This window comes from Heloderma suspectum, chromosome 7 (assembly GCF_057233095.1).
Source record: "Heloderma suspectum isolate Gila_16-S chromosome 7, 16-S_ref, whole genome shotgun sequence".
Taxonomy (NCBI): Eukaryota; Metazoa; Chordata; class Lepidosauria; order Squamata; family Helodermatidae; genus Heloderma; species Heloderma suspectum.
The window spans coordinates 76,297,115-76,324,298 of NC_139464.1; the positions used below are offsets into that span (position 1 = coordinate 76,297,115).

General features: G+C 43.1%; 1 protein-coding gene across 1 annotated transcript in view; it reads right to left on the reverse strand.

The window, feature by feature from the left end:
* TMEM117 (transmembrane protein 117) overlaps positions 1 to 27,184 on the reverse strand; it is a 325,750-nt gene that overhangs the window by 42,822 nt on the left and 255,744 nt on the right. The window contains exon 6 of the mRNA XM_084810666.1: positions 22,273 to 22,432. Coding sequence (XP_084666792.1) covers positions 22,273 to 22,432 — 160 coding nt within the window. The remainder of the gene's footprint in view (positions 1 to 22,272; positions 22,433 to 27,184) is intronic.

Sequence of the window (27,184 nt, forward strand, 5' to 3'; positions counted from 1 at the left end):
AGGGGAAAGGGAAATTATCAAATACAGCTTCAATATGAGCTGGGTTCACATTGATCTGGCAGGGCGAATATTTTAGCTTGCTATCCATCTCCCAAGGCATAACAAAAGAATAAGACCATAGGATGCTGCCTTACACCAAACCAGACCATGAGTTCATCTAAATCAATGTTGCCTTCAAACTGACTGGCAGTGGCTCTCCTGGGTTTCAGACAGAAGTGTTCCCCAGCCCTACCTGGAGAAGCCAGGACTGAATCTGGGTTGTCATGCATGCAAAGCAAGTGCTCTACCACACAGCTACAGGATGAGTTACAACTGCCTTCTCCACAGTGGTCTTAATACCCAGTGTGTTATTCCCATATCCTTTAATAAAGGTACAGCCTGCTTAATCCTAGCTACTGGTGCCTGTCTATTTATTCATCTCTCCCTGCAAGTGTGCTTCATTTTACAAAAACCAAGCCATTTAACTTGGATACTCTAGTTGGCAAAACATTTGAATTTCTGGAAAATAAGGGATAATCCTTTTCAAACATCTGAACAAATGATACATCAGTTGTCTCACTGGAGGAGCCATTCACGAAACCAGAATAATGAACGGGCCCTTGGAGACATTATGCCAATGATTACTCAATACGAACAATTTATTAGAAGTCAATCACTGTGTGAGTCAGGAATTTTACACAATTTCTTTTGACATCCACCTGTTCTTTATTCATGGATACGAGGGCGTGAGGTATAACTTTTCTGTCATATCTGCAGAGAGCAAATGTTGATGACTGAAGTAGTGTGTTCACTGCATTATGCCATTTATATTATCAAACACTGCAGGGAATAAACCTAAACACTGCTGCTTTCAAAAGTGATGATAAATTATTTTAGCAAATTTGGAAATACAGTTGATACAGAATGAAACAAAAACAATCATGTCTAATTCCAATCATAGTCAGTGGGATGGATCCTTGGTCATACTTAGAGTAGACCCATTGAAATCAATGGGACTTAAGTTAGTGATGACTAACTTATAACTAAGCCTTGACCAAACCTAAAACTATTACAACTTGATAACCTAGTGGATGATCTGGCACTTTCCTGTCCCATGAATAGGCATAGCCATAAAGATCCATATTTTATTTATATATTTGGTCATTGATTATCATGCTATTCAGATATTATGAATCTGGGGTGTTCTCTGGGCTCTCATACACTAGAAGAGGGATAGGGAACACATGCTGTTCCAGATGTTGTTGGACTACAACTCCCAACATCCCTCTCCACTGGCTATGCTAGCTAGGGCTGATGGGAGTTGTGGTCCAACTACATCTGATGGGCCACACAATCCCCAACACTACACTAGAAGATGAAGAGAACAATATTTTTGAGAGCACAAAAACACCACCATTTGAATGTGCATTAATAATTAATTGTGTCTTGCTCTGAGGATATAGCGAAGGTGTGAAACACTCAAAAACTGGATCGAGCAGTCCATACAGGAACGATGCAACAAAAATTAAAACTCAGGAAATGAGTGATCACAAATAAGTTATGACAACTATATTATATCATTCTCAGACTGCTATGTTCATTAAGTTAGAGTACCCCGGTGTCCCACTTTACAGAAAATATCCTCTGTTTGAAGGGCTCTGAGAGGACAGTGGTCTATTTGAAGGTGTCCTCTATTTTAAGGGCCATCCAGTCCACGTCCCATTGATCAGAGTGTGCTGAAAACAAACCAGTACCCTGCCTGGTGGCTCTGCTGTACTAGGAGTACAGCTATTGCTACGCTTCCCACCACCGCACTGTACCTCCTTTTTCTTTGTCCTTCTATTCCACACGGTTGGGGCTCAGCAAATGGAAAAGCAACAGCATTCTCCTTACATCAGGGGTGGGGAACCTCAGGCTCGGGGTCCATATCCAGCCCTCCTGCAGTACCGATCTGGCCCTTCAAGGTTCCCCAGAATGCCATGCCTCCTTCCCCTGGCTCCACCCCCTTCCCCCCAACCGACAATCCTTTGGTGGTTTCCTGGCTTTTATGCAGTATTCTCCCCCTAATTCTAAAGGCTGAAATGCCTCTCCTAACGATTAGGTGCTGGTAGGAAGAGCTTTAAGCGACAATATGCTGGTAGTATTTGTATTTTTGGCCCCACCCCTTTCGCTTTTGGCTTTGCCCCATTCTCCTTCAGCCCCCCCCCCCCAGAATGCAGCCCCCAAGCGCTTCTTCAAAACTGCAATTGGCCCTCAGGCTGGAAGAGGTTCCCCACCCCTTGCCCTACTGAGAAAGGCAAGGCAGAACAGAAGCATGAGGTGCACAAGTGCCTTGAACTGGAAGCCTGCTTCACACATAACTGCTTCTCTGTCTTTCCCCCGATGTAAAAACTGTCGGGGTTATACTTTCTGAAATAAGCAACAAGAACGACATTGCTGCTCCCGCTGACAGTAATGTCAAAACTCCTCCTGCTTACAGCAACCTTAATCAGCCATCAGAATGGAGTCTAATTTTGTGGGAGTGACGCATTAGCGATTCTTTGCACATCCCCTTTTTACCTAATTAAGCTTGAGTAGGGAAGAGCAGCTCTATCTCCAACTGTAATTATAGATCGTTTGCACCGTATATGTCCTGATACACGATTGCTTTGATTGTGTTGTAGAATGTATTGCTATTTAATGCTTTGGATCTGATAGCATCTGAGGCCAAATCAGTGTGACAGCTAGAAATCTGCTTCAACAGCCCCATCACCACAAAACTTCACTTTTCCTTGGAATTTACTTCTCTGATAAGAAAGGGGGTTTGGTTTTTTATATGACTTGTATAGATGACAGTAGCAAATGTGAACTTTTAAGGTTAATTAATTTGGCATGTTAAGGGAGCAATCCTATGGCTGCTAGACAGCGGCAAGATGGCCATAGGATATGCTGTTCTCCGGGAACCGAACCCAGAGCCCACGCTCCAAAGTCGATTCCCAGAAAGCCAACCTCGCCGCACTTCTGCGCTGCCTCAGAGGCAGCACGGAACAGCCCCATCCTCCATGCTCGCAAGAGGAGTGCGGAGGGGCTGAAAAGGGGCGTGGCTGGGGGCGTTCCAGAGCGGGGAGAGTGTAGCTGCCTGTATGACACATCCATTGTGTTGTACAGCAGCCTCCTTCTCCACTCCGTGCTCCTGCGGCTAGACAGCCGCAATCAGCTATCTAGCCAAAAAAGCAGGGCAGAAGAAGTGCGGAGGGCACGATCCCCTCCATACTTCTCCTGCCCTGCTTAGAATAGGCGGTTGCTTCCGTGTTTGGAGGCAGCCACCTATCTCAATAGTATTGAGCCCTAAATGTATATACAAGACTGAGAAGGCAAGATCTCTCCCCACCCTCCCTTATCATTATTACAGATCATTTCAAGGTGCTTTTGTTTCTGTGCTATGCAAATTTCACACCTGATCAGGCCTTTCAGAAACCTTGGAGGCTGGAACAATTCTTCACTATCCTCAAGTATTAGGAAAGGATTGGGAGACTATTATCCTGATGTGACAAGCTCTTGTCGATTTACAGGCCATGGATGTGTTAGAATGCTGCCACAGCTACTTTGACTCTATAAGATAAGGACTGTTTGGCACGCTCGCTTAGCTAAGATTAATTCCTTGCCACACAAGCCCGATTCTGTAATGTAATAATTATATAACACAATCCACTGAGCACACAGTAATAGCCAATGTGGACATTTTAAAACATACAGTATTTTGTTTCTGACCTGTGGGATGCCAGGAGCCTTGTTGCATTAAGACTCCATTCTTGTTTATGTTTCATTATTTTAAAGCAATTTTTTTAAAAATTATAAAAACCTTAAGGATACAGTTGTTCTTGTTTTTGAAAACAAGTCTCCATTCTTACAACTCCAAGGCATAACCCCAACACAACACAGTGGAAGAACGAAGCATTCCTGGGAAAGGAGTAAACAATAGCATCCAATTGTGCTGCAAAATGGGAGAGGGGGAAAATTACTTTCTTACCACTACGTGAAGCAGAGGAACAAAATTATCCATTAATGGCCACAATCAAGTATTATTATAATAGATGCTAATATACCTAACGTACTCATTATCGCAAGGCACCTAGTGATTAAGCATGCATATCCCTTTTGTTATGCAAAAACGGCAGCAGCTTTATGGTACATTGCAGGAGCTCAAAGGCAATAAAAATAAGTATGCTTTTCAACTAACATACTCTCCAGTAGCCATCAAACTTTCCGAGGAAGCACAAACAACTGCCATTTAATCGGCTATGCAGAAAAGAAGCAATCAGACATACAACATTACTCATATTTTATCCTGCTGTTTCTGTATACAATAAAGCTAATAGCAATCCATTTCTTTACTGTACACTACACTACTACTAATATGTATTGGCATGGCCAAGGAGGATTATTGTCAGCAATGTCTGAAACATCCCAAGCACCCCATGAAAGCCTTAAAGGTGTATTTAGAATCAGAGCATACATACAATTATTTTTAAGATAATGTTCCAAAAATGGAAATAAATAGAACCACCTGACAGGGAAGTTTCTGAAGATGAATGTAACAGTGTGACATAGCTAGACAAAGAGATGCTAATGCTTACAATCTATTTTTGAACCGCACAAGTATTTCAGGTACCTTAGAGCCAACCTACAGATTTAGAAAAAGTACGCCATTAGACCTCCAGGAATTGTACCTTTTCACATAGCAGGAGGAGTTCAATGCACCCCTCCATATAAATCTCCATGTACTACCCACCCCACAAAACCCATAGCATGTCAGGAAGATGGGCAGGCAAGAATATACTTCTCATGACATGCTAGTTTTCTACATGCACAGTAGAATGGAGCATTAAATCAATTCAATCAGAACACATAATCTGATGTGCATTTTGAAGTGGTACAGTCCTGGGATGACTGCACCACATGCTTTTCTAAATATACAGATGTCCTTAGTCCACATTTGTGATGTTAAAGAGCTTCCATGTAGCATAACTTGGCATCACTATGTTCGTGAACATGATGCTCTGGATCACAGCAAAGGCTGCTCAACCATCCTTAGGACTTCAGACTATGTCCTCATCACATCCATCATTCCATGATCGAGAATTCTTGATTTGTTCAGAAAACAAAAGTAAATTGTAAAAAGTAATTAGGTCAGTTATTTGCATTCACTTAAATATAAAACTGTAAAACATTTTTTAAACAACAACACACCCTTATATTGCCATTTGTTCAGTTGCACAAATAGAGACCTATTTATGTGTCCTCATTTTTGAGTGGTAGTACATTCTAATTCCAATAAACTGATTTATAGCTTGAAAAGCTTGTGTTCCTTACTTCCCAGTTACAAGGGGCACTGCTTTGATTTTACCAGCTCAGAGAAATAAATGCTTGGTAGCACTTCAGAGGAATCTAACAGAAGGAACACAAACGGGGGAACGAAAGAGAAAGCCAGGGAACAACAGCAAGCAAGGGTGTGTTACCCTCATGTCTTGCTTGAGGTTTTCCCATAGCCATCAGGCAGGCCACGGTAGGAAAGCAGGCCTTTGATCTGATCCAGCAGGGCTCTTCTTATGTTCTCATGCTGTTATTATTTATTTGTGTATTTATAATATATTTTTATCCTGCCTTTCAGAGTATATACCCTTGCAAGACAGCTTAGATATACAATAACAAAATAGAACAACAATACAACAAAAATCTTTTTTTTAAAAAAGCATCAAACATAAGCATTAACATTAAAAATAATAGTAGCAGACAAATATTTGCTAAAACAGACCTCCATAAATTAGCCAAATGCAGAGCAATCTGAATTTTTTAAGGATCTCCTAAACCCCCACAAAATAGGAGACATATGTATCTTCCTGGGGAGGGTATTCCAGAGGTGCAGGGCTACCATCGAAAAGGCCCTGCCCCTGTTTCAATGTCCCTGATACTCACCAGTCTAATAGCTCTTACTGATGGGCCAGCGAGCAGGGTCTCCGATACGGATCTTAAGGCTTGGGCAGGTTCATAGCGGTGCAGTTGGTCCATTCAACAGCCTGGTTCAAACCTGTTTAGGGCTTTAAAGGTCAATCCCAGCACCTTAAAATGGGCCCATAAACAAATAAGCAACCAATATAAGTGGTGCAGAATTTGTGCAATACGACCCTATGACTAGCTCCCACAGGCATCCACTGTTCTGCACCATTTGAAGTTTCCAAATTGTCTTTAAGGGCAGACCCATATGGAGAACATTACAGTAATCCAGCATGGATGTAAGCAAAGCATGTCTCACTGAGGCAAGGTCCTGAACAGCCAGTTGGTAGATAGAATTACAAAAAGGTAGGGAGGTACATAAGCCTTAATAGTTGCTATCTTCCTTCAAAAAAAAAAAATTAACAGAAATATAGATGCTTAGGTATAACAAATTCCAGTCTTTTCATGACTGGGTAAATTAAGACGTTTCTGAGCATTGGTGCTGAGAATGAAAATTCTGACTGCCAATCATTGTAACACAGGCAACAATAGGGGGAACATGAAACAATAAAAGAATAGCCGCGTATACATCTTAGAACAATGAAGTCAATCAGAGAAAGATTATGGCAGATGGATATTCTCTGCTGAGACTAATCACTGTACCAGAATAGCTGTTCCTGCTTTGAGAAAATAAGGCAAAATGTGTAATTTTTGACATTTCCAAGTTCTACAGATTTAGCTTTTATTATTTTGACAATGGGTCTTTAAACCTCAGAGTATTAGTGTCCCCCCACCCCAATACACACACACTGCTACAAATAATGTGACCATGCACCAGCAGTGACTGGTGAGGTAGGGAAAAAGGAACAAATAAATCCCACGAATGGCCAATGACTGAAAAGGCGGGGAACCTGACACCCTTATCAATTTTAAGGTCTTTGGGAGAGGCTCTTCTTTCGATATTGCTGCCTCAGGATTTGGTGGCCATGTGAGAGAGGGCCTTTTTGGTAGCCTCTCCCAGAGGGTGGAGTTCCCTGCAGAGGGAGGCTAGGTTTGCTCCCTCTCTGCTGCCCTCTGCCAGCAGGCAAAGACCTCTTTATTCAAGCTCAAGCAGTCCTTTGGCGTGTATGCAGGTCTGCCGGGTTGGATGCTTGTCTTATTCTGTTATTGCTGTGTTTCTATTGTGTTTTAGTACTGTCTTAAGCAAGTTTTATGTATGATTGTAAGCCACCATTTGTCTTGGTAGAAAAGCGGGGTACAAATCAAATCAAATCAATCAATCAATCAGTCAATCAGTGTGTATCCTTTGGAGGCAGCCAAGGCAAGGACTGGCTCATGTCCATTCATCAACATCTAGACATACTGCCATGGAATAGTCAGCAATGTCCAGTATGGCTGGTGATCTCATTTGCCTGTGCCTGCATAGGAAGCTGTGGGCGGTTGCCAGGAATATGGTTGCACAGTGCTGCCCGAACTGCATGCTGCCCTGCTTGCCTTGGTGGCCCATTTTAATTCCAGTCCTGTTGGCGCTCAGTCACCCAACTTCACTATTAGAAAGAGTAACGATAGCAGAATAGCATCAGGAGGATTAAACTGACACAATGCAAGTCTGACAGGCACCACACCCTGCAAGATTCCAATCAGTAAACCCAACATAAGCCAAACTGAGCCCAACTCAAGGAAGCTAAAGCGTTTTCAGTAATTTGCAGACTATAGCAATATGAGACCAACAAAAACAGTGAGTTGTCCATCCTGCTCCTCAGTGCTCTAAAAACATGTGGGAAATTCAGAGTCTTAAGTTCCAATACAATAGGGAGGATGTCTCATTGAACTTGATGGGGCTTACTTTTGAGTAGATACATAGGATTCTGCAGTAAATCTATAATCTATTTTACAAGACAATCTGTAGGAAAAATATTTTGAGAAGGTCAAATAACTTCTCTGGAAGGGGGATGTAGCCATCACTGGCTGCCACAGTCAGCACCCCCAAAACTATGTGACCATTTCCCCACACACAAATAGATGAAATGGCCCTCCAAATGTGCCACCTATGACTGCTGTTGCATTTCATCTCAGCCCTGGACTCCTTTTCTTTTAAAAAAATGAACCACAAGGGAGGAAACATTTGGATCAGGACCATGGCATACAGGAGTCATTTTTAACCCTTCCCCCAAAAAACTTTTCCCTTAATTTTAATTGCCTAATTTAAATTTAAATCTAAAGCTTCTATTAGCTTGGAAGGAAAAAAAGGGACAGGCATCGTCCTTCTCCCATCCCCATCCAGTCCAAATCCAGGTATCCTAGAGTTGCAAAGTAAAATATATTTGGAGATTGTGAGACAATCACTCATTTCACTTTGTGTCTAGTTTGCCCCTAAGGGGGACACCAGGTACCAGGAAATCCTTTGCTTTTTTTCTCTTTTACCCTATTCCCTACTAACCCTTCAGATTTACTTCCTTAGAGAAGAGATCAGCAACTGGAAGTCTCAGAACCAAACCTGGCCCTGACGAGTACCATCTCAGTTGACAACCCAAAGGGGCAAAAAATAGGTGTGTGAAGAACATAATGGAGTACTATGCCAACAATACTGGCTGATGGTCCACTTTGGGGAATGGAACTGGAGTGTCTAACCCATCAGCCTCCACCCTTTCCCCCAAAGTGGCCCACCCATAAAACCTGTAGCTGACCAGAGCTATAGAAAATCAGAATCAATTGTTAATGATCACAATAGCTAGAACTACATGGATACATTTTTAAACTGCTGGCTAACCTTTTCCAAAAGCTTTCTTGCATCTGAACCTATTAACAAGAGGCAGTATGTACACTGTCATACACTGGACATTTCATTTAACTATTGATAATAATTGAAGGCCAATCCATATGACCTTTTGATGCTTGGCCAGATGCTTATTATCTTATTTTTGAAAGCTACTAAGTCAATATCCATTGCCTCTTTTCATAAAGGTGAAAGTTACATTGTGTGTCTACTGGACACCTAAGAGGTTTGCTACATGTGAGTCTATATCCCAGTCTAAATGCTGGAAATGCAATGTCCCAGAAGCATACATTAAATGCTTGCTCTGAAGTTGTCTTCTGGCAGGATGGTCAGCCCCAGGGTCAACTATATTCTGAAAATAGCATGGCAATTAACCTTCAGTACAGTGATACTGACTGGTCTACATTCTAACTAAATTGAAATAAAAGTAGTTGCTATTTCAATGCACTCTCTTATGCCTTATTCTCATGGTTGCAGAAAGCCAAAATGCCCTTGTTTTTCTTGGCAGCTGGCTAAATAACACAACAGAACTGGCAGAAAGATAAAGACCTGGTTCATACAACATGACAAGTGTGCGTACAGGTTGAGTATGGTTTGAGTGTGGGTTGTCGTTGAACTGTGGGTTGTTGTTGAATCATGGGTTGTTGTATTGTGTGAACTCAGCCACACTAATGAACCATGATTTGTTAACCATGAGCAACCTACCATTCAAAATCCAACAACAAACCATGGGTTCCCTTCATGGGTTGTTCCTGGTTAACAAACCATTGTTTGGTAGCACAGCTAGGTTCACACAACAAAACAACCCACATTTCAACAACACACTCAACCCACACTCAATCCATCCTCTGGCTTGTCATGTTGTGTGAACCCAGTCATCTCTACATTGACAAGTACCTTCAGATGTGTTCTAGAAGTTATGGGTTTAGTTCCACACAGCTTTGGATAAAGCTGCACCTGACTCGTTGGGGGATGCTTGGGCTGTGGGCAGGACAGATCTGCTAATGAAGCAGCATGAAACAGATGCTTTGGGTTGCAAATCTGGGCACTGTTTTCCACTTCCAATATCCACCTCTGTGTATGCTTTTGTAAAATGACCTCCAGTCAAAAGCACAAGGACATTATCCCCATTTTTTCTTTTGTCTACGCCCAGTTGCTACAAGCACTTGAATGTACTGTGCTTCCCTGGTGCATTTATTCTGAGGACTTAAAGCAATATGGAATTATTTCTCCAGAAGATAACTTCAGTCATACCTCTAACTGATATGCTATTACAGTAAGGTCAGGCATGTCACAGTGCCTGATTCATGGAAGTGATTTACAGAAACTGTTCAGAGTTAAGATCCAATTACAATATAGGTCATAAATCCCTATATTTCTCTCAGTAAAGAATTGCACATAGCATTAATTTGTGCTCTGAATGATCTAAGTTTATATTGCTCATTGTTTCACTAAATGTTTCTTCAGGCATTAGAAGCTGGACTCTAGCTAACACTTTCCACATGGCATCATAGCTACTTTTACTATCAGTGATGTCCTCTCTACCAGTAAAATGATCAATGCAAAACTTGGCAGAAATATGTTGTTTAATGAGATATGGCATTCGCTTCTTGATCTGAAGAAAACAGTTTCCTTTAATCAACTTTGTGTTGAGTGCATGTGTTACATACACAACTCAATACCACTAGAAAGGGGGCTGCACATCAATTTTTGTTGTTGTTACTCTCTGAATGATGAATGAGGAAGGGTAAGGTGCACACAAACTTGACAGATGCCACTAATCATGTGAAGCACTGAAAGCAAGGTCAAAGTGCATATGGAAGCTGGTGGACGAGTTAAAAGACCTGTCTAGAAAAAGACAAACCTGATTGATATGAGGTCAACAATTAACCTTGATTCCCTGTTACCCTATTAATTAAATCTAGATGGGAAAAGTCAGGTAAGTTTGATGAGGTGGGTCAGATAGACTAATACATGTCAAGACAGGTTGAAGTCGTGAATAGTGCACACTGAGGTAATTAAAGGGGGAAATTCTGAAGCAGTGGATGGAAGGACAAACATCCATCAAACAGCATGTGCTGAGATAACTCAAAAACTTGTGTGTTTGAAGAACAGGGGGGTTTCTCCATGACAATGGAAGGAGAAGTGAATGGAGGATTACCCAGATTTTTTCAGCTTTGGTGTGCTTGTGTCCATGCAGGGCTCCACGAGCAAGTGCATCACACCAGTATAAGTCACATCACAGAAATACTTCTGGGTGGGGGTTGGAGTGAACATAATCTGACTGGCAGGGGCTGCTCAACCAATAAGAGAGGCTTCCCCCTATCCAGACTCTCCTTCCCTTTCTCCTTCAATAAAATCCAGAGGTTTCCTCCTGTGTCTTGACAAAAATCAGTCTCCTTCCCCCCACCACCTTCCTTCCTTCCTTAAAGCAACAGACATCACAGGAACACAGTGTTCCCCCTGCCTTGAAGCTGCTGAAGCTGCAAACAATCTCCTTCTCTCCCCCCTGCCATTAATTCCTTCCTTAAATAAACAATCATTATAGGAACACAGTGCTCTCTCTGCCCTGCTGCAATCAATCAAAACTTCGAAGCTTTGACATTAAGGCTCTCTAAACATGTTATTTCGATTCATGGGAATCTCAGTAACTTTGGGAGTGCATATTTCAGGAACAAGCTTCATTGACCACAATGGGAGTTACTTCTGAGTAGACACACATATAGTCAGGGCCAGAAATATTGGAACAAGGATAACTGTTTTGGCAGTCGGCCTCTGTACAGCACCACATTGAAGGTGAAAGGAAACACACCCAGATGGGAGTGAAGTCAGGACTTTCAGCTGTAATTCAAGGGGTGTGACAAAAGTGGGGCACCAACCATTCAGGAAGTACAGCCAGTGGCATACACACACCCCCATCGTTGGTGGCTCATAAGTAATGGAACAAACCAACATCATTTCCAACTTAAGGATCGCCTTTAATACCTGGATGAAAATCCTTTGCAGTCAGTGACTGCCTGAAGTCTGGAACCCATGGACATGACCAAATACTGAGTTTCCTCCCTTGAGATGCTTTGCCAGGCCTTTACTGTGGCTGCCTTAAGCTGCTGCTTGTTTGTGGGTCTTTCTGCCTTCAGTCTTGTCTTCAGTAAGTGAAAGGCATGCTCTATTGGGTTGAGATCAGGTGACTGACTTGTCCATTGAAGAACATCCTACTTCTTTGCCTTGAGAAACTCTTGGGTAGCTTTTGCTTTATGTTTTTGGGTCATTATCCATCTGCAATATGAAGTGGCGTCCTATCAGTTTGGTAGCATTCGGCTGAATCTGAGCAGAAAGTATAGCCCTATACACTTCAGAATTCATCCTGCTGCTTTGATCAGCAGTCAGGTCATCAGTAAACACCAGTGACCTGGTTCCATTGGCAGCCATACATGCCCATGCCATAACACTGCCTCCACCATGTTTGACAGATGATGTGGTATGCTTTGGATCATGAGCTATTCCTTTCCTTCTCCATACTTTTCTCTTCCCATCATTCTGGTACAAGTTAATCTTGGTTTCATCAGTCCAAAGAATCTTATTCCAGAACTGGGCAGGCTTTTTTAGGTGTTTGCTGGCAAAGGCTAATCTGGCCTGTCTGTTCTTGAGTGTTACCGGTGGTTTTCACCTTGTTGTGAAGCCTCTGTATTTATATTCATACAGCCATCTCTTGACTGTAGATGTTGACAATGGCATGCCTATCTCCACAAGAGCGTTCTTGACCTGGCTAGATGTTGTGAAAGGGTTCTTCTTCACCATGAGCAGAATTCTGCAGTCATCCACTTTAGTGGTCTTCCGTGGTCTTCCAGGCCTTTTGCTGTTGCTGAGCTTGCCAGTTAATTCCTTCTTTTTCAGGATGTTCCAAACTGTTGTGTTGGCCACTCCCACTGTTTTTGCTATCTCTCTGATGGGTTTATGTTGTTTCCTAAGCCTAATGATGGCCTCCTTCACTCGCATGGACACCTCTTAGGGCCTCATGTTGGGAGTTCCAGTGAACAGCTACCAAATGCAAATGTAACACTCAGAACCACCTCCAGGCCTTTTCTCTGCTTGCTTGGTCATGGGGTACCCAGGAAGCAGGCCACACCTGGCCATGCAGCTGCTTGTCAGCCATTTGTTCCATTACTTATGAGCCCCCAACAACGTGTGTGTGTGTATGCCACTGGCTGTCCTTCCTGAATGGTTAGTGCCCCACATTTGCCAAACCCCTTGAATTACAGCTGAAAGTCCTGACTTCGCTCCCATCTGGGTGTGTTTCCTTTCAACTTCAATGTGGTGGTGTACAGAGGCCACCTGCCAAAACAGTTATCCTTGTTCCAATATTTCTGGCCCTGACTGTGTTTGTACTGGGAAAAACAGGGAGGGGAAATAAAGGGATGGGGAACCAGCCCCCTTTCTAACCCAATGCTGTGTAGGGATGGCGGAGAAATCCACCACGGACTCCAATGAGGCCAGATTCTTTAGAATCCAGCCCCCCCCCCCCGGAGTCCGTGGCGGAACGGACTAATTCCCTCCACCTCCAAAATTCTTCCCGGACGGACCCTACCTGCTGCCGGCTGATCTGGGTCCGTCCACTGCCATCCATCCACTGCCCCGGACTGCAGACGCAAATGGCGTCTGGCACAGCCGACGCCATTTGCGTCCCTGCTTTTTTCGGTGATAGGCTACATAAATATTTACATAGCCTATCACGGCAAACAGCAGGGAAGCAAATGGCAACGGCTATGCCGGACGCCATTTGCGTCCACAGCCTGGCAACAGACAGAAGTCCAGCTGTGGCTGGGGAGGATTCCGGGAGGAGGGACAGATCGCCTCCCCCCACCCTGTGGACACCCGAACTGGAACAGGGTATTTCATACACCCCTAATGCTGTGCAGGAACAGAAGGGTGAATTAATTACTACCAAAGGCAATCAACCAAAAAATGGAGAATTGCAGCTTCGGGAAAGTGCTTTACAGGCTTTAGGGAATTGGTGCTTTAAACTCTGCTATTTCAATTGAGGGGGATCTCTGTAAATGCCAATGAGTGCATTCAGGGGACAAGCCTCATTGAACACAATGGGAGTTACCTCTGAGTAGGCACGAATTGGTTTGTGCTGGGAAACACAGGGACAGGAAAAACCCCTTGACCAGGGTCACGGTAAAAGGCACAGCTCTGGGCAGGGCTAGCGAACCCAAGGTAAATGTGGGGGTTGGGGCACATAGCAACTATACCACAGAGAACCCAACTTAAGGAAAAGAATCGGACTTTAAGCAGTCTCAGGAAATCCAATTTTCCTGTGTTAAGCTCCAGGGTGGCTGCTGGATGGCCATGATGTCATGTATCCCTAACAACCTCCAAACGCAGCCAGCTTGGAGTAAATCGCTGCTGGAGACACTCCCCCGGCTGAGTATTTCATTTCATTTCATTCTTTTTTCACTTTGGCTTTGTTGTTATGCCCAGTAATTGTGACCATGACTGTTTTCTTAAGATGTTACCTGGCATGTCATATTATGTGAAACTAGTAATCAATCATTTGGGCTAGTCAAAACCTGAAGACTCACAATACTGAGGGCTAGTGTGCTTAATTTACCTTCTGATTTAAGTTGTTCTCTCTGTGATGGATCTCTCCCTGCACTGGCGGTTCATGTGCACTCATTTGGATCAGACAATTCTCTTCAGTTCTGTTAGAACCTAACACTCACCACCCGTTGCGCAAAAAAGAAATTAAAAAAACCCTCTGTGGCAGTGTACTGTGTTCACCATCTGCAATCCTTGCTGGAAATAAGTTTCATTAATATAAATGGGATTTTCTTCTAAGTAAATGAACTGAGGACCAGGATGTACATCAACAGTACAACTTCCTTTAATACTTTTTTTATCTACATTTACGGCCCCATCACTTCCTGGCATATAGAAGGGGAAGAAATGGAAGCAGTGACAGATTGTATTTTCTTGGGCTCCAAGATCACCGCAGATGGCGACTGTAGCCATGAAATTAAAAGACGTTTGCTCCTTGGGAGGAAAGCTATGGCAAACCTAGACAGCATAGTCAGAAGCAGAGACATCACCTTGCTGACAAAGGTCCGTCTAATCAAAGCTATGGTTTTCCCAGTAGCAACATATGGCTGTGAGAGCTGGACTATAAGGAAGGCTGAGCGCTGAATAGGGATGTCAGAGAATTTCGCCACGAATCTCAGGAAGGCCGAATGCCAGCGCATTCAGCCCCCCGAAATTGGTGGCGAAACGGTCTGCCCCCCCCGCCCCCCCGGGACGGGACTTACCTTTGGCGAATCCTCCTGGTGGCGGCAGCTCCGGCAGCGGTTCGGCGGTGGTTCGGCAGCGGCGGCAGCGGCGGTGGCCGGTCTTCCAACCGGCTGCCGCCGCCGCCATTTCCAGTAAAACAACAACAACAACAACAAAATGTGAGAGGCTACATAAAGATTTACGTAGCCTATCACGGCTAGATTTTTAAAAAATACCGTGATAGGCTACGTAAATGTTTATGTAGCCTATCACGGCTGAGTAAAAAACAAACAAACAAACCGCGCATACACAAATGGCGGCGCCCATGGGCACCGCCATTTGCGTTCCTTATTTTGGCACATCTAGTCTACGTAAACATTTACGTAGACTATGGCGAAAATAAGGGGAACGCAAATAGTGTAGACGCTACGCTATTTGCGTTCCCCTTGTTTTCGCCGTAGTCTACATAAATGTTTACGTAGACTAGACGTGCCAAAATAAGGAACGCAAATGGCAGCGCCCATGGGGGCTGCCATTTGCGTACGCGCTTTTTTTTTTTTTAACTCAGCCATGATAGGCTACGTAAACATTTACGTAGCCTATCACGGCTGACTGCAGGGACGCAAACGGCAGTGGCTACGGCCGCCGCCATTTGCCGGCCGGCCGGCCAGGATTCGGGGGTGGAGGGACGGAGCGCCTCCCCCCCCGGCCAGAATTTCGGGGTGGAGGGACTGAGCGCCTCCCCCCTGGCCAGAATTTCAGGGGGGAGGGACAGAGCACCCCCCTGGCCAGAATTTCGTGGGGAGGGACGGAGCGTCTCCCCCCCACCGCGAATCAAATTTCGTTAAAGCTAAGTGACTTTCGTACATCCCTAGCACCGAAGAATTGATGCTTTCGAACTGTGGTGCTCGAGAAGACTCTTACGAGTCCCCTGGACTGCAAGGAGGTCAAATCAGTCCATCCTAAAGGAAATCAACCCTGAGCGCTCATTGGAAGGACAGATACTGAAACTGAAGCTCAAATATTTTGGCCACCTAGTGCGAAGAGAAAACTCCCTGGAAATGACCCTGATGCTGGGACAGATTGAAGGCAAAAGGAGAAGGGGACGGCAGAGGATGAGATGGCTAGATAGCATCACCGATGCAATGAATATGAACTTGAGCATGCTGCGGGAGAGAGCGGAGGACAGGAAGGCCTGGCGTGCTATGGTCCATGGGGTCACGAAGAGTCGGACACGACTTAATGACTGAACAACAACAACAAGACTAAAAAACACATGGCTCAGGCACTAAAGACATCTTTCTTCCTAGAATTCTCCAAAACTGTAAACAGTTATCAGACTCAAGCTCCGCTCAGGTTTATATGATTTCCTGTGATCTCTAACTTACTCATTCCTGATTCCAGTATATAAGCAATTCATTTCATTACAAGAACACAGGAAGTATCTAATGCATAGCAGGTCAACCTATTCATTCATCTAGCTCAGTTTTGTCTACTCCAGCCTTCCCCAGCCTCATGCTCTCCAGTGTTTTGGACTGCAGCTCCCATCAGTCCCAGCCAGCATGGCCAATGTAGTCAGGAATCCTGGGAGTTGTAGTCCAAAACATCTGGAGGGCACCAGGTTGGGGACAGCTGGTCTACTCTGACTGGCAGCAGCTCTGGCAGAAGTCTTTCTTGTCAACTGCCACCTATGGACTAAGCTAGGTGGGATGTTAGTTCCATGAATGAAATTAACATGCACCCCCTGCTGAGGTCCTGATAAAAGTTGCTCAAGCAGCCATTGCATTGGAAGGGAAGCATCTACTGGCACCTTCTTGGATTCAGTTAGATTATTCACTAGCATATTCTTCCCATTGTGTCTTCTTGCTAGTCCTGAGCTCAATAATTGGCCTTTAGACATCATTTGTAGATGGACATTAAATACATGGAGAAGTGGGGGTAGAGGGACCAGACCACTGACCCCATCCCCCAATACCATGTGTGCCACTGCCTCCAGCCCACGATCTTCACTGCATGTGCAGAGGTCAGAAGCCAGGCCAGTGGTGTGTATTGCATTAAGGGCAGGGACAGCAGAGCCATTCTGCTCTCACCTTCCCTTGATGTTTAATGCAGATGTGAAAAAGGTCTCAAAAAAGCTCAAAAAGCATCTGATCTCTACCTTTTCCATTTCCTACTGATAACTTTTAGAAGTGACCAAGAGGTCCTATTACATTTACCCTCTTATAATTTAGCATGCAGCCTCCAAACACAACTACTCAAAAGAAGGTTCCATCAGTTTCAAGTAAGTATGTGAGATCACAGACTCAATTTCTATCACATGTTCAGTCAGATTCCTTAAGCCCCGTCATTCCAGCAATTCTGTCTGCCTTTCTGATTGTCAGCTCTGGCTCTCTATGGCTTCTAGTACACACTGATTCCAGAAATGTATTTGTTGCTACATCAATCTGCATGAAGCAGAAGGGAGGAAAAGGGGATGTCCTACATATCTGTAAAGCTTATTTTTGTTCTTACATTGGCTTCATCCTTTTGAGACCAACAATTCTTGTAAAGTGAGATGCTGGGAGAGCAGTAAAAATATAAGCAAAGCTACAAAGTCTGCCAACCCCCCTTTGCAATCCATACATACTCACTTAGCATCATGGGAGCTACCTCACTGTGGTGTGATCCCATGGCACAGGGGAGTGTGCTGACTGGCTGAAGAACTCATGCAATTGATTCCACTTATGTGGATGTGATATTCACAGATATCCCCAGTGGAGTGATAATGCACTGTTGGAAGGAAGCTTGGGATGTAGTGATGGCCACCACTTGGACAGCTTTGAAAGGATACCAAACAAATTCATGGAGGATAAGGCTATCAATGACTACTAGCCATGCTAGCTATATATTACTTCCAGGGTCAGAGGCAGCATGCTTCTGAATACAAGTTGCTGGGGAACACAACCAGGTGGCTTCTAGGCAGTCATGTCCTACCTGTGGACTGTCCATAGTTATCTGCTTGGTCATTGCACGAAGACAATACTGGACTAGAGAGGCTTTTGGTTTGATCCAGCATGGATGTTCATATGCAAGTCTAGGAGGCCTCACCATCACTCTGGCCTCCAAAACCTCCCCATTCAGCATTTTGTTTATTGTCTTGCTTAATGTAAGATGATGCATAAAAAGGGTTAGCCCACTCTGATGGCTCCGGTAACTTTTGAAGCATTGGAAAATGACATACTGAACATTGGGCTTGTTCAAATCCTAACAATTTTGAGCAGGGGAAACTTGTAATGGGTATTCATGTAACTGGTTTTCCTCAATGGTGATAACCTTTGCACATTAGATTATTATGTTTCTGTCTCTACAGTTAGATGCAGATAACCTAGTAACAAGATAGCATAAATATAGAGAAAATAGCATGAGAATTCTTCTGTTTATTTATTTTATATTACCTAATCCTTATGTCATGTGGAAACTACCTTCCAGTTCCACTGAACAGAACATTCAATGCACAATCAGGCTGGCCCAGTTTAGTTAGAAGACCCTTTACTGCAATTATTATTATTTTTACCTGTAATTTAGTACCAACCTGATTCAACCCGATTTGATTGGAATGGCAATTAAATGATGCTGAAGCCACCTTGTAAATAAGATGAGTCATCTGAGTTGTGCATCCTAGATAAATATCTTTAAATAAATAACAGCTATGCTGTGCAAACATCATTCAAAAATGCAATTAAACTTAAGACTTACTCTGTGCAAAAAAATAAAATAAATAAAAAATGAAAGAGCACCGAAGCCAAGGATTTTCAAATGAAGTTTTCTCCTTAGCTCAATACCCTCAAGGTCATCCTGTGGTGACTTCATTTTTCATAGTCAAAAGAATGATTTAGTAATAATGGTGGTAGCAGACAATAGCATCCTGTGCCTTCAATATAATGATATTCAGTGTTGCATAGGATAATGTATGGGCTATTCTTATTCATGTTTCTCACTGGAGCCACACAAAGAGGATTCATTTATTAGAAGGTCCCTTGCATCTCATTAAACACATTGTGAAGGGGAAAAGAAAAATAAAAGTGGAGGAAAAGCTGCATAAAGTTTTTAAAGTGATGCTCATGCTTTTATAGTTTTCATCATTAAACAAAAGTCCAGATGTAAATTGTTATGTCATACAAAAAACAAAAGCAGCCATGTTGGCCCTAAGAGCAATTCTAAAATCCATATAGTGTAATAACTTTACTAAGACAACTCAAACATCACACAAAATGTGCAAGCTTTTGAGACCTCAAGAAACCTTCATATGCCAAGTTTCTACCTGCTTCCTCTTGCATCACCTATTGCTTTGGTATTCTCAGTAGAGCTGCACTGGAGTGTGGCACAGAGCATCATGGGAGTGGAATGGATAAAAAGGCCAATACATCTAGCCCTTTGAACCATCCATACAGTTGCCCCCCACACAGAGATCAACCTATTCCATCTGGATTACCCTGTGCCACAACTGGATGTTTTGCCAAAAGATGCCAGAAATGGCTTGTGCAGATTCTACCATAAAGGAACATAAGAAATGAGCAAAAGGCCATTTTTCACCAACTGTCCTAGTCACAAGAAATCACCCTAGGGTTAATGTGATAGACCATGGCTGACAATGTCAACATTGAAGCACAAAGACAGAGTTTCTAGTCAGGGCAGTGATACTGAACTGAATGGAGTCGACAAATGTGGAGGTGAAGTAATATTATTGGAACCCCCTTTAATCTGTTGTACATGCAATGACACAATGTTTTCAGGAGAATCAGATCATTAGGGACTTCCTCTATAGGAACAGAGGAGTATATTCCATAGGAATATATGGACTGGATGAGGGCAAACAAATTGAAGCTTAATCCAGATAAGACAAAGGTGCTCCTGCTCAATTAAAAGGCAGTTCAGGGAATAGGGATTCAACCTGTGTTGAATCACTCCTCTTGAAGACTCAGGTGTGTCAGGGATGAGTCCAACAGCCTTGAGATGTCTGACAGAATCAGAGTTGGAACAGCTAGATCAGAGTGCGGGGGAGGGACCCTCCCTAGTGAGCCAAGATGCGGGGAGAGATTCCTTCAAAGGTCTCCACAAACAGATGGCCCAGGCTGAGTCCCTGCCCCCTCCCTCCACTGTGAGAACTCAAGTTTCTGAGGAGAAAGAGTGGTGTGACTTGAGAGACACTAGGGAACATAGTGAGGCAAAGCAGGAAAAGTTAGGGACAGGGCTCAGATGCTTCGCCAGGATAGCCATTCTTGGAAGCCAATATAGGAGCGAGCCCCCCTAAGGGAGGGGCATCACTGCGAAGCAAGTCTGGCCATGAGGTTCACACCCAAACTGTCTGGGCACAATTCAGAGTTCTGGTTATGACCTTCTATAGGTCATAAACAGCATTTTGAATTGGGATCAAGTTATTTGAATGACTGCATTCTCCCATAAGAGTGTTCCAGGGCTGTAAGATCCTTGGGAGAGGCCCTTCTCTCAGTCCCACCACCATCAAATGCACATTTGGTGGGAACACAGGAGAGAGCCTTCTCGTGGCTGCTCCCAGGCTCTGGAACTCCTTGTAAAGGGATGTCAGGCTACCTCCATCTCTGTGGTCTTTCCACTGGAAGTTTTATTTAGACAGGCTTTTGGCTAATGTACTGATGATCATCGAAGCTAATGCATGGCTGAAGTAGGTTTTAATCTGGTAGATACTAATATTTTTCCTTGTTATTGATGTGTTTTTATGTGATGCTGTTAATGGGATGTGTTTTTATTTGATGCTGTTAATAGGATGTGTTTTTATTTGATGACTTTTAATGTTTTAATTATAACTTGGTTATTTTATCTCTATTTTATTGTTAGCTATGTTGAGCACTAATTTTAGTGGAATGGCAGGATATAAATCTAATAAAGAAAGAAATAGGAAACTGTTTTATACCAGGCCAGAGGATTTGTCCATCTAGCCCTGGATGAGTCTACTATGACTCTTGGAAGCTCTGCCCGGTTCTGCCCAGTCTCAGGCAGGGACATAACCTGATCGTTCACATCACCTGATTCCTGACTCTTTTAACTGGAAGTGCCACAGGATTGAATCTCAGTCCAGCCTCAGTCTCCTGAACCACTATCCTAGATTTCTCTCAAGCATGGGAAATTGTGCAATGTAGGGCACAAGCCAGACAGCATTTAACACTATTAAGTCCTGTGTACATCAATGGGAGTGCCAAATGATTAGCTTTGGCTGGATCAAGCCTGCCACGTGTAAACCAGTCATGCAACCATATATTTGTGAGTATCCTTACTGAAACCAGGCAGTGATGATTTGTGAATTGCTATGCTAATCCACCCTCATTATGGTGATATCATACTAGAAGTGTTTGGTATTACTCAGAAAAGTACCACGAGCATTGTCAACACCTTCAAGTCACTCAACAAGAAGAAATTATTATCATGGACCAGGGGGCGGCATGGTGGTGGAATGAGAGACCACTTTAAACCTCTAAACGCAGTCAGTGACAAATACAATATAATAAAAATAGACTTATCCAGAATAACCTAAATGCTTATTTTGCATGCCAGAGCACTAGAATGTTTTGAAAAGAATATTCAAGTTGCAGTAGAGAGCTGAAATGCCACATGAAGAAATCTTTGGCCTTAGCTGGGTTGTGTGCAGGACTCCCATTTTAGCAGCGAGATTCAAAAGAGCAAAGACTGGATGGTCTACAAGAAATGATCTCCTTAGAAACACAGGTTGGTAGGAAGAAATCCAACACAACAAGCTGCCACTAGACTGGGTGAGAATTTGTCGGCATAAAGGGAAAGAGACTGCCTATTGAGAAAGGTTGTTAATTTATTTCATTGTGTAGTGTGTAACCATATATTGTACATTTAAAGTTCTGCAAACTTGGTTTCATTATGTTATTTCAGCCTCACAATGTAGGCTGTTCATTACAAAATGACTTGCCTATTATTTATTTACTTTCCTTCTTTCTCCCTTCTATGTCATTTTGGCACACAACAACCTCCATTTGTAAAGTCACCAAACACTTACCTGGCAAAATAAAGCTGAGAAAATCAGAAATATTTCTTTATTTCTTTTTCTTAAAAAGGCCAATTGGCTTTTAAAACCATTCTCCCGGAGAACACTGATGTAATGTAAGCCTATTAATAGTGATGGCAAAACAAACATTTATTTGACTTTGGAAGTCTCTTGGCTGAATAGCACATGCTGGAGCAGAAATCGAGCCAGAAAGCCATTTCAGCACTCTGGAAGAAATATTGGGACAATGTACCTGCATGACAATAAGAAGGTCAAACACTAAGATGAAGGAAGCCAAAAAAGCCCTTGAAACCTCATCGCTTGGCAGGAATCCACGATTCAGCTTGTCCCAGCTGATCCAGTCTGTTGTGATCACAAGCACAACCACCGAGGTCAAAGTAAACAGAACAGTCCTGAAAAGGGGAAAGCAGAAAAGAGGTCATCAAATCACACAGTAAGGGGTGGGACAGAATTACATAGTCACTTTTATTTACCCTATAAATACTTTAAAACAACATTTTAATACACTTGAAATACTACTGAGCTACATTCTTCTAAAATTGTTCTCCATTTTAAAAACACAGTAGGGGCCATCAAGTAAATTCAAAACAACAACAGTAACTGCTGGCTGAGAGCAGGGGAGAGATGAATGAGTTTCTTAATAGGAAAAACAAAACAAAAAACAGACTAGTTACCACCCACAACACCCCCACGGGGAAAAAATCTCAATCTATTGTTTTTAGATTATGTTTTTATGGTTTATTTTTATTTGTATAATTGCACTGATTATGGTTTATAATGATGTGGGGCTTTTTTCTGCTACATTAATTATGGAAGGGGAAGGGACGTGATCCTGGATTGGGACCCTAGAATTGAGGTTCCCCTCCCCTCAGGACAGATAAAAGGAAGCACTTCTTCACACAGCACATAATTAAACTACACGATTCGCTACCACAAGACATAGTGATGGCCACCAATTTGGATGGTTTTAAAAGGGGGTTAGACAAATTCCTGCAGGAGAAGGCTATCAATGGCTTCTAGTCCTGATGGCTCTATGCCTCTAGTACCAGAGGCAGGATGCCTATGTGCACCAGTTGCTGGGGAACATGGGTGGGAGGATGCTGTTGCACTCGTGTCCTGCTTCTGAGTTTCCTGTCGACAGCTAGTTGATCACTGTGTGAACAGAATGCTGGGCTAGATGGACCCTTGATCTGATCCCGCAGGGCTCTTATGTTCTGATGTTCCCTATTTTAGCTGTGTGTGTGTGTGTGTGTGTGTGTGTGTGTGTGTGTGTGAATCGATGTGTGTGTATAGGTGTTTATAGATGGAAGTGTGTATATGTGTGTGTATGCCTTTGGGCTCTGGCCCCACCCACAGCTGGAATGCGGACCCAGAACAGGGTGTTACCAAGGTAATGTAGTCCTCAGCAAGAAACTCCCTCCTCTACTATGATACTATGAACTCTTTTATAGATCACCAACTGCACCTGGAAGAACCAGGGATGTTCAAGCTCACTGAAATGCTCCAAACTTCACTTCAAAGCTCAGTTTGGTTCACTTCTGTTTTTGTTTGCAACATGTTTTTCAGTTCATTCCAGTGGGAAAATGTGCATTTCTGCATGCATTTAACAAAAATGTGCACTTTCCCCTGTTAACTAAAGCATTACAGAGTGTATTTTTTAATGTGCATTTCAAAGCCCATATTTTTAAAAAAACAAAACAAAATAACATGTTTTTCTAACACAATTGCAAATTCAGGAATATACAAACATTTTTTTGAAAAAATGACCTCCCATTCGGGGTTATGAATGCAGCAAGTCTGGATGATTCGGAAAATGAAACAAAATTCTCTTACATCCCTGTCAGTAACTTCCCTTTGAAGTTGGAAAGTACATCATGGCCCTTTGAAGCCTCAACAAGGAATGAAACATATAAATATGAAGGCAAAAGTACTGTGATATTACTTTCTCCACAATATTAATGAATTGTAAACATATTCATTAAAAAAACACCACTATCTACTTACAGTAAGACATATCCTAACGAATGAAACCCACAATTATTTGAGAAGTATAATTTAGGCAATTCGTATCATTTTGCCTCACAACCATTAAATTGCTTGCTCTGGGCTGTCTCTGCATATTAGCAGTGAATCTCTCTTCCAAATGCATTTTAGATATGTTTCAGACAGAGGAAGAGAAAACAATAATTCTGGATGTCAATGCACATGTGTTATTATGGGAAAGATAAATGCGTGGGCATATGCGTAAATAGCAAGTCAACAAGTCAATATTGGTTTTGGTTTCTAAGTGGGGCTCTTACATTTATTCCAAGACATTTTCCCTCCTCGTTTATTGGTTTCTATGAAGGGGAAAGGGACAAAATACTGAGAATGCTGCCTTTGGTGTTTGCGCAGATGACTAGTATTCAATGTGCCTAAAAAAACAGCATGGCAAAGATTTTGACAAAGGCTAAAGCAAACTGGACTATAGTCATTGTCATGTTTCTCTCGGACTCCTCCAAGGATGAAGGGGAATGACAGACTCCAGACCCAGGGGAAGGGACCAGTGCAGAAGGGGCCCGAGCCCCCTCACCTCCTGTGGATGTTCCTTGCCTGGTTGCAACACCACCCCACCCCCCTGCCAATAGTTCAGAGGGCGAAGTTCCACCGACCCCAGCAGACAGAGAGGCTCTCAGAAACAAGAAGAATGATTGCAAGCAGCTGCTTCAGGACACTGCAGTTAAAAGCAGGAAGCAGGCAGGGGCAAGGCTGCTGGAGAATAATGTTTTCACATGCCAGATCTCGTCAGCCTCACCTTGACCCTGAACCGCAGCCTTGCTCATGTTCCCTTGTGTGTTGGACTTTGGACTGAAGAACGGACTTCTCTCTGCCACATCACCTTGGATTTGATGGAACTGGAAAAGTTTCCCACTTCAGCCTCCTTTCCCCCTCTCTCAGCCTTGGACAGGTTTACAACCCTGTTATCAGCTAGTGAGTTATTGCTGCCAGCTGCAGTCAGCTGGCAAGAACTGACAGTCATGTATGTTTAGAGCAGTTGTGCAGAACTTCAGGCCTGTGGGCTGAATCTGGCCCACATGAGAGTCTAGTTCGGCCCTCTGGAAGTCCATGCCCCATCCCCTAACCCTTGATCATTCAGTGGTTTCCCAGCTTTTGTGAGCCCCCCCCCCAATTCTAAAAGGTTAAAATGCCTCTTCTGCAGTTTAGTTACTAGCAGTTAGGGCTTCAAGCTAAAATATGCTGGCATTGGTGGAATTTGGGGCCCAACTCCTTTGCCTTTAGCCGCACTCCCATTTCACCTTCAGCACTGCCCACCACTGGAACACAACCCCTGAGAGCTTCTCTGAAATTGAATTTGGCCCTCAGGCTGAAAGACGTTCAACGCATAGAAACACTTTTCTACTGTGCTCAGGAATCAAACAGAAAAGAAACCAGATTAACTGAACACTCAGTAGACTGCCATTTTGTGCCACAAAAAGGCCAAACACTTTGCATGCACAAGATCCTAGTTCTATCTCTAGCCTCTCCAGGTATGCTGGAGAGGTGCTGCCATTTTCTATAGACAATATTGAGTTAGATGCACGTGGACCAAAGGTCTGACTTGGTATAACTCAATTTCGTATGACCCTATAATATGTTTGCATCATAATCTAGTATGCGTACTTTCTGGTGGCATACAGAAGCTTGGATCAGCAGGGATCACCATAGTCACATTGTTATTTCTCATACAAAACAGGGAGGAACGTTGGAAGAATCTGCATCAGATTCAAATGAGTTCGGATTCACAGAAATGCATAGAAAACTCCACAGCAGACCGGCTTTTTCCAGGTCATGTGGATTCCGCAGATTTGTGGACTGTGGATTCTTTAACCTTTGGGGGGATTTGCCCAAATACACACCTGCGCTAATGCGCTTTAGCACAAGTGGAACAAAATTCTTATATATCCCTAGAAAAAGCTGATTCTATCAACAGGCATATGACAGAATGAAAGGTGCTTGACAATCTGCCAAACACAGATGGAACAGATTTAACAAAATCCATACATCCCTACTTTGAGGTCAGGTTGCTGGAAAACCATTAATACAAATGTATTCACAAAAGCATCCCTGTGCATCTCTGGTAATACTTTGGAGGCTCCCTATGGTTGTATCTTTGTTGTTATTTTAACTTTATCTTTTACCATTTTAAATATAAACTCAAATAATCCAGTAACAATAAAGAGGCAAGTGGTACAATACAAAAGTAATCATATCGTGAACATTTTGCCCATAATAACATGATGTAGATATTTCATTTAATACAGGGATGGGCAACTAGTGATCCTCCAGATGTTTTGACCTATAACTCCCATCAGCTCTAGCCAGCATAGCCAATGGGGGGGATGATGAGAACTGCAGGCCAAAACATCTGGAGGACCACAAGTTGCCCACTGCTGATTTAATATATAAAAATATTGCTTCATTGGCGGGCCCTGGGTATTGTGGGCAATTTCTCAGTGCTCCTGAGCAATGGAAACTATATTGCTCATATTGTTGATGTAGACCAGAGGTGGGCAACACGTGCCCCATGGGGTGCATGTGGCCCTTGTAGCCCCTGGGTGTGCCGCCCACTGCCCCCTGCTGGTTTGCCACTAAGTTTCAGCAGCAAACCACTAAGGAAGACTAAAGTGTCCAGATCTGACTTGTTTTCAAGGGAGATTTGGCTGTTTTAGGCTTCTGTGGCATTTTGCTGAAGCTACAAAAGCCTAAGAGGCCAATTATCACTTGTAACTGAATGTACCTCTATTATTGTTTTCATTATAGATATACACGCTCCAAAGAATTAAGTGATTTACAGATATTTAAATACAAAGATTAGTAATAAAATCAATGCAAATAAGTTTACAATGCCACCAGCCAATTTAATAAGTAAAATTAATTAAGTGGGCTGATTAAATTTTGTTTTAGTTGATTAATCATTAGTCCCGCAGCCCCCTTTCCTGCAAAGGCGATGCTCACTGAAGCAGACTTTTGTACACTCTTCCTTTTGCTGGATCAGTATCCATGCATCCAAAAGGTTGCTGTATACATCATTCCCAATAAAGGATCTTTGCTTTCAGCACACGGAACTATGCATGAAGTTCACATACCCTGGATCAGGAAATTTC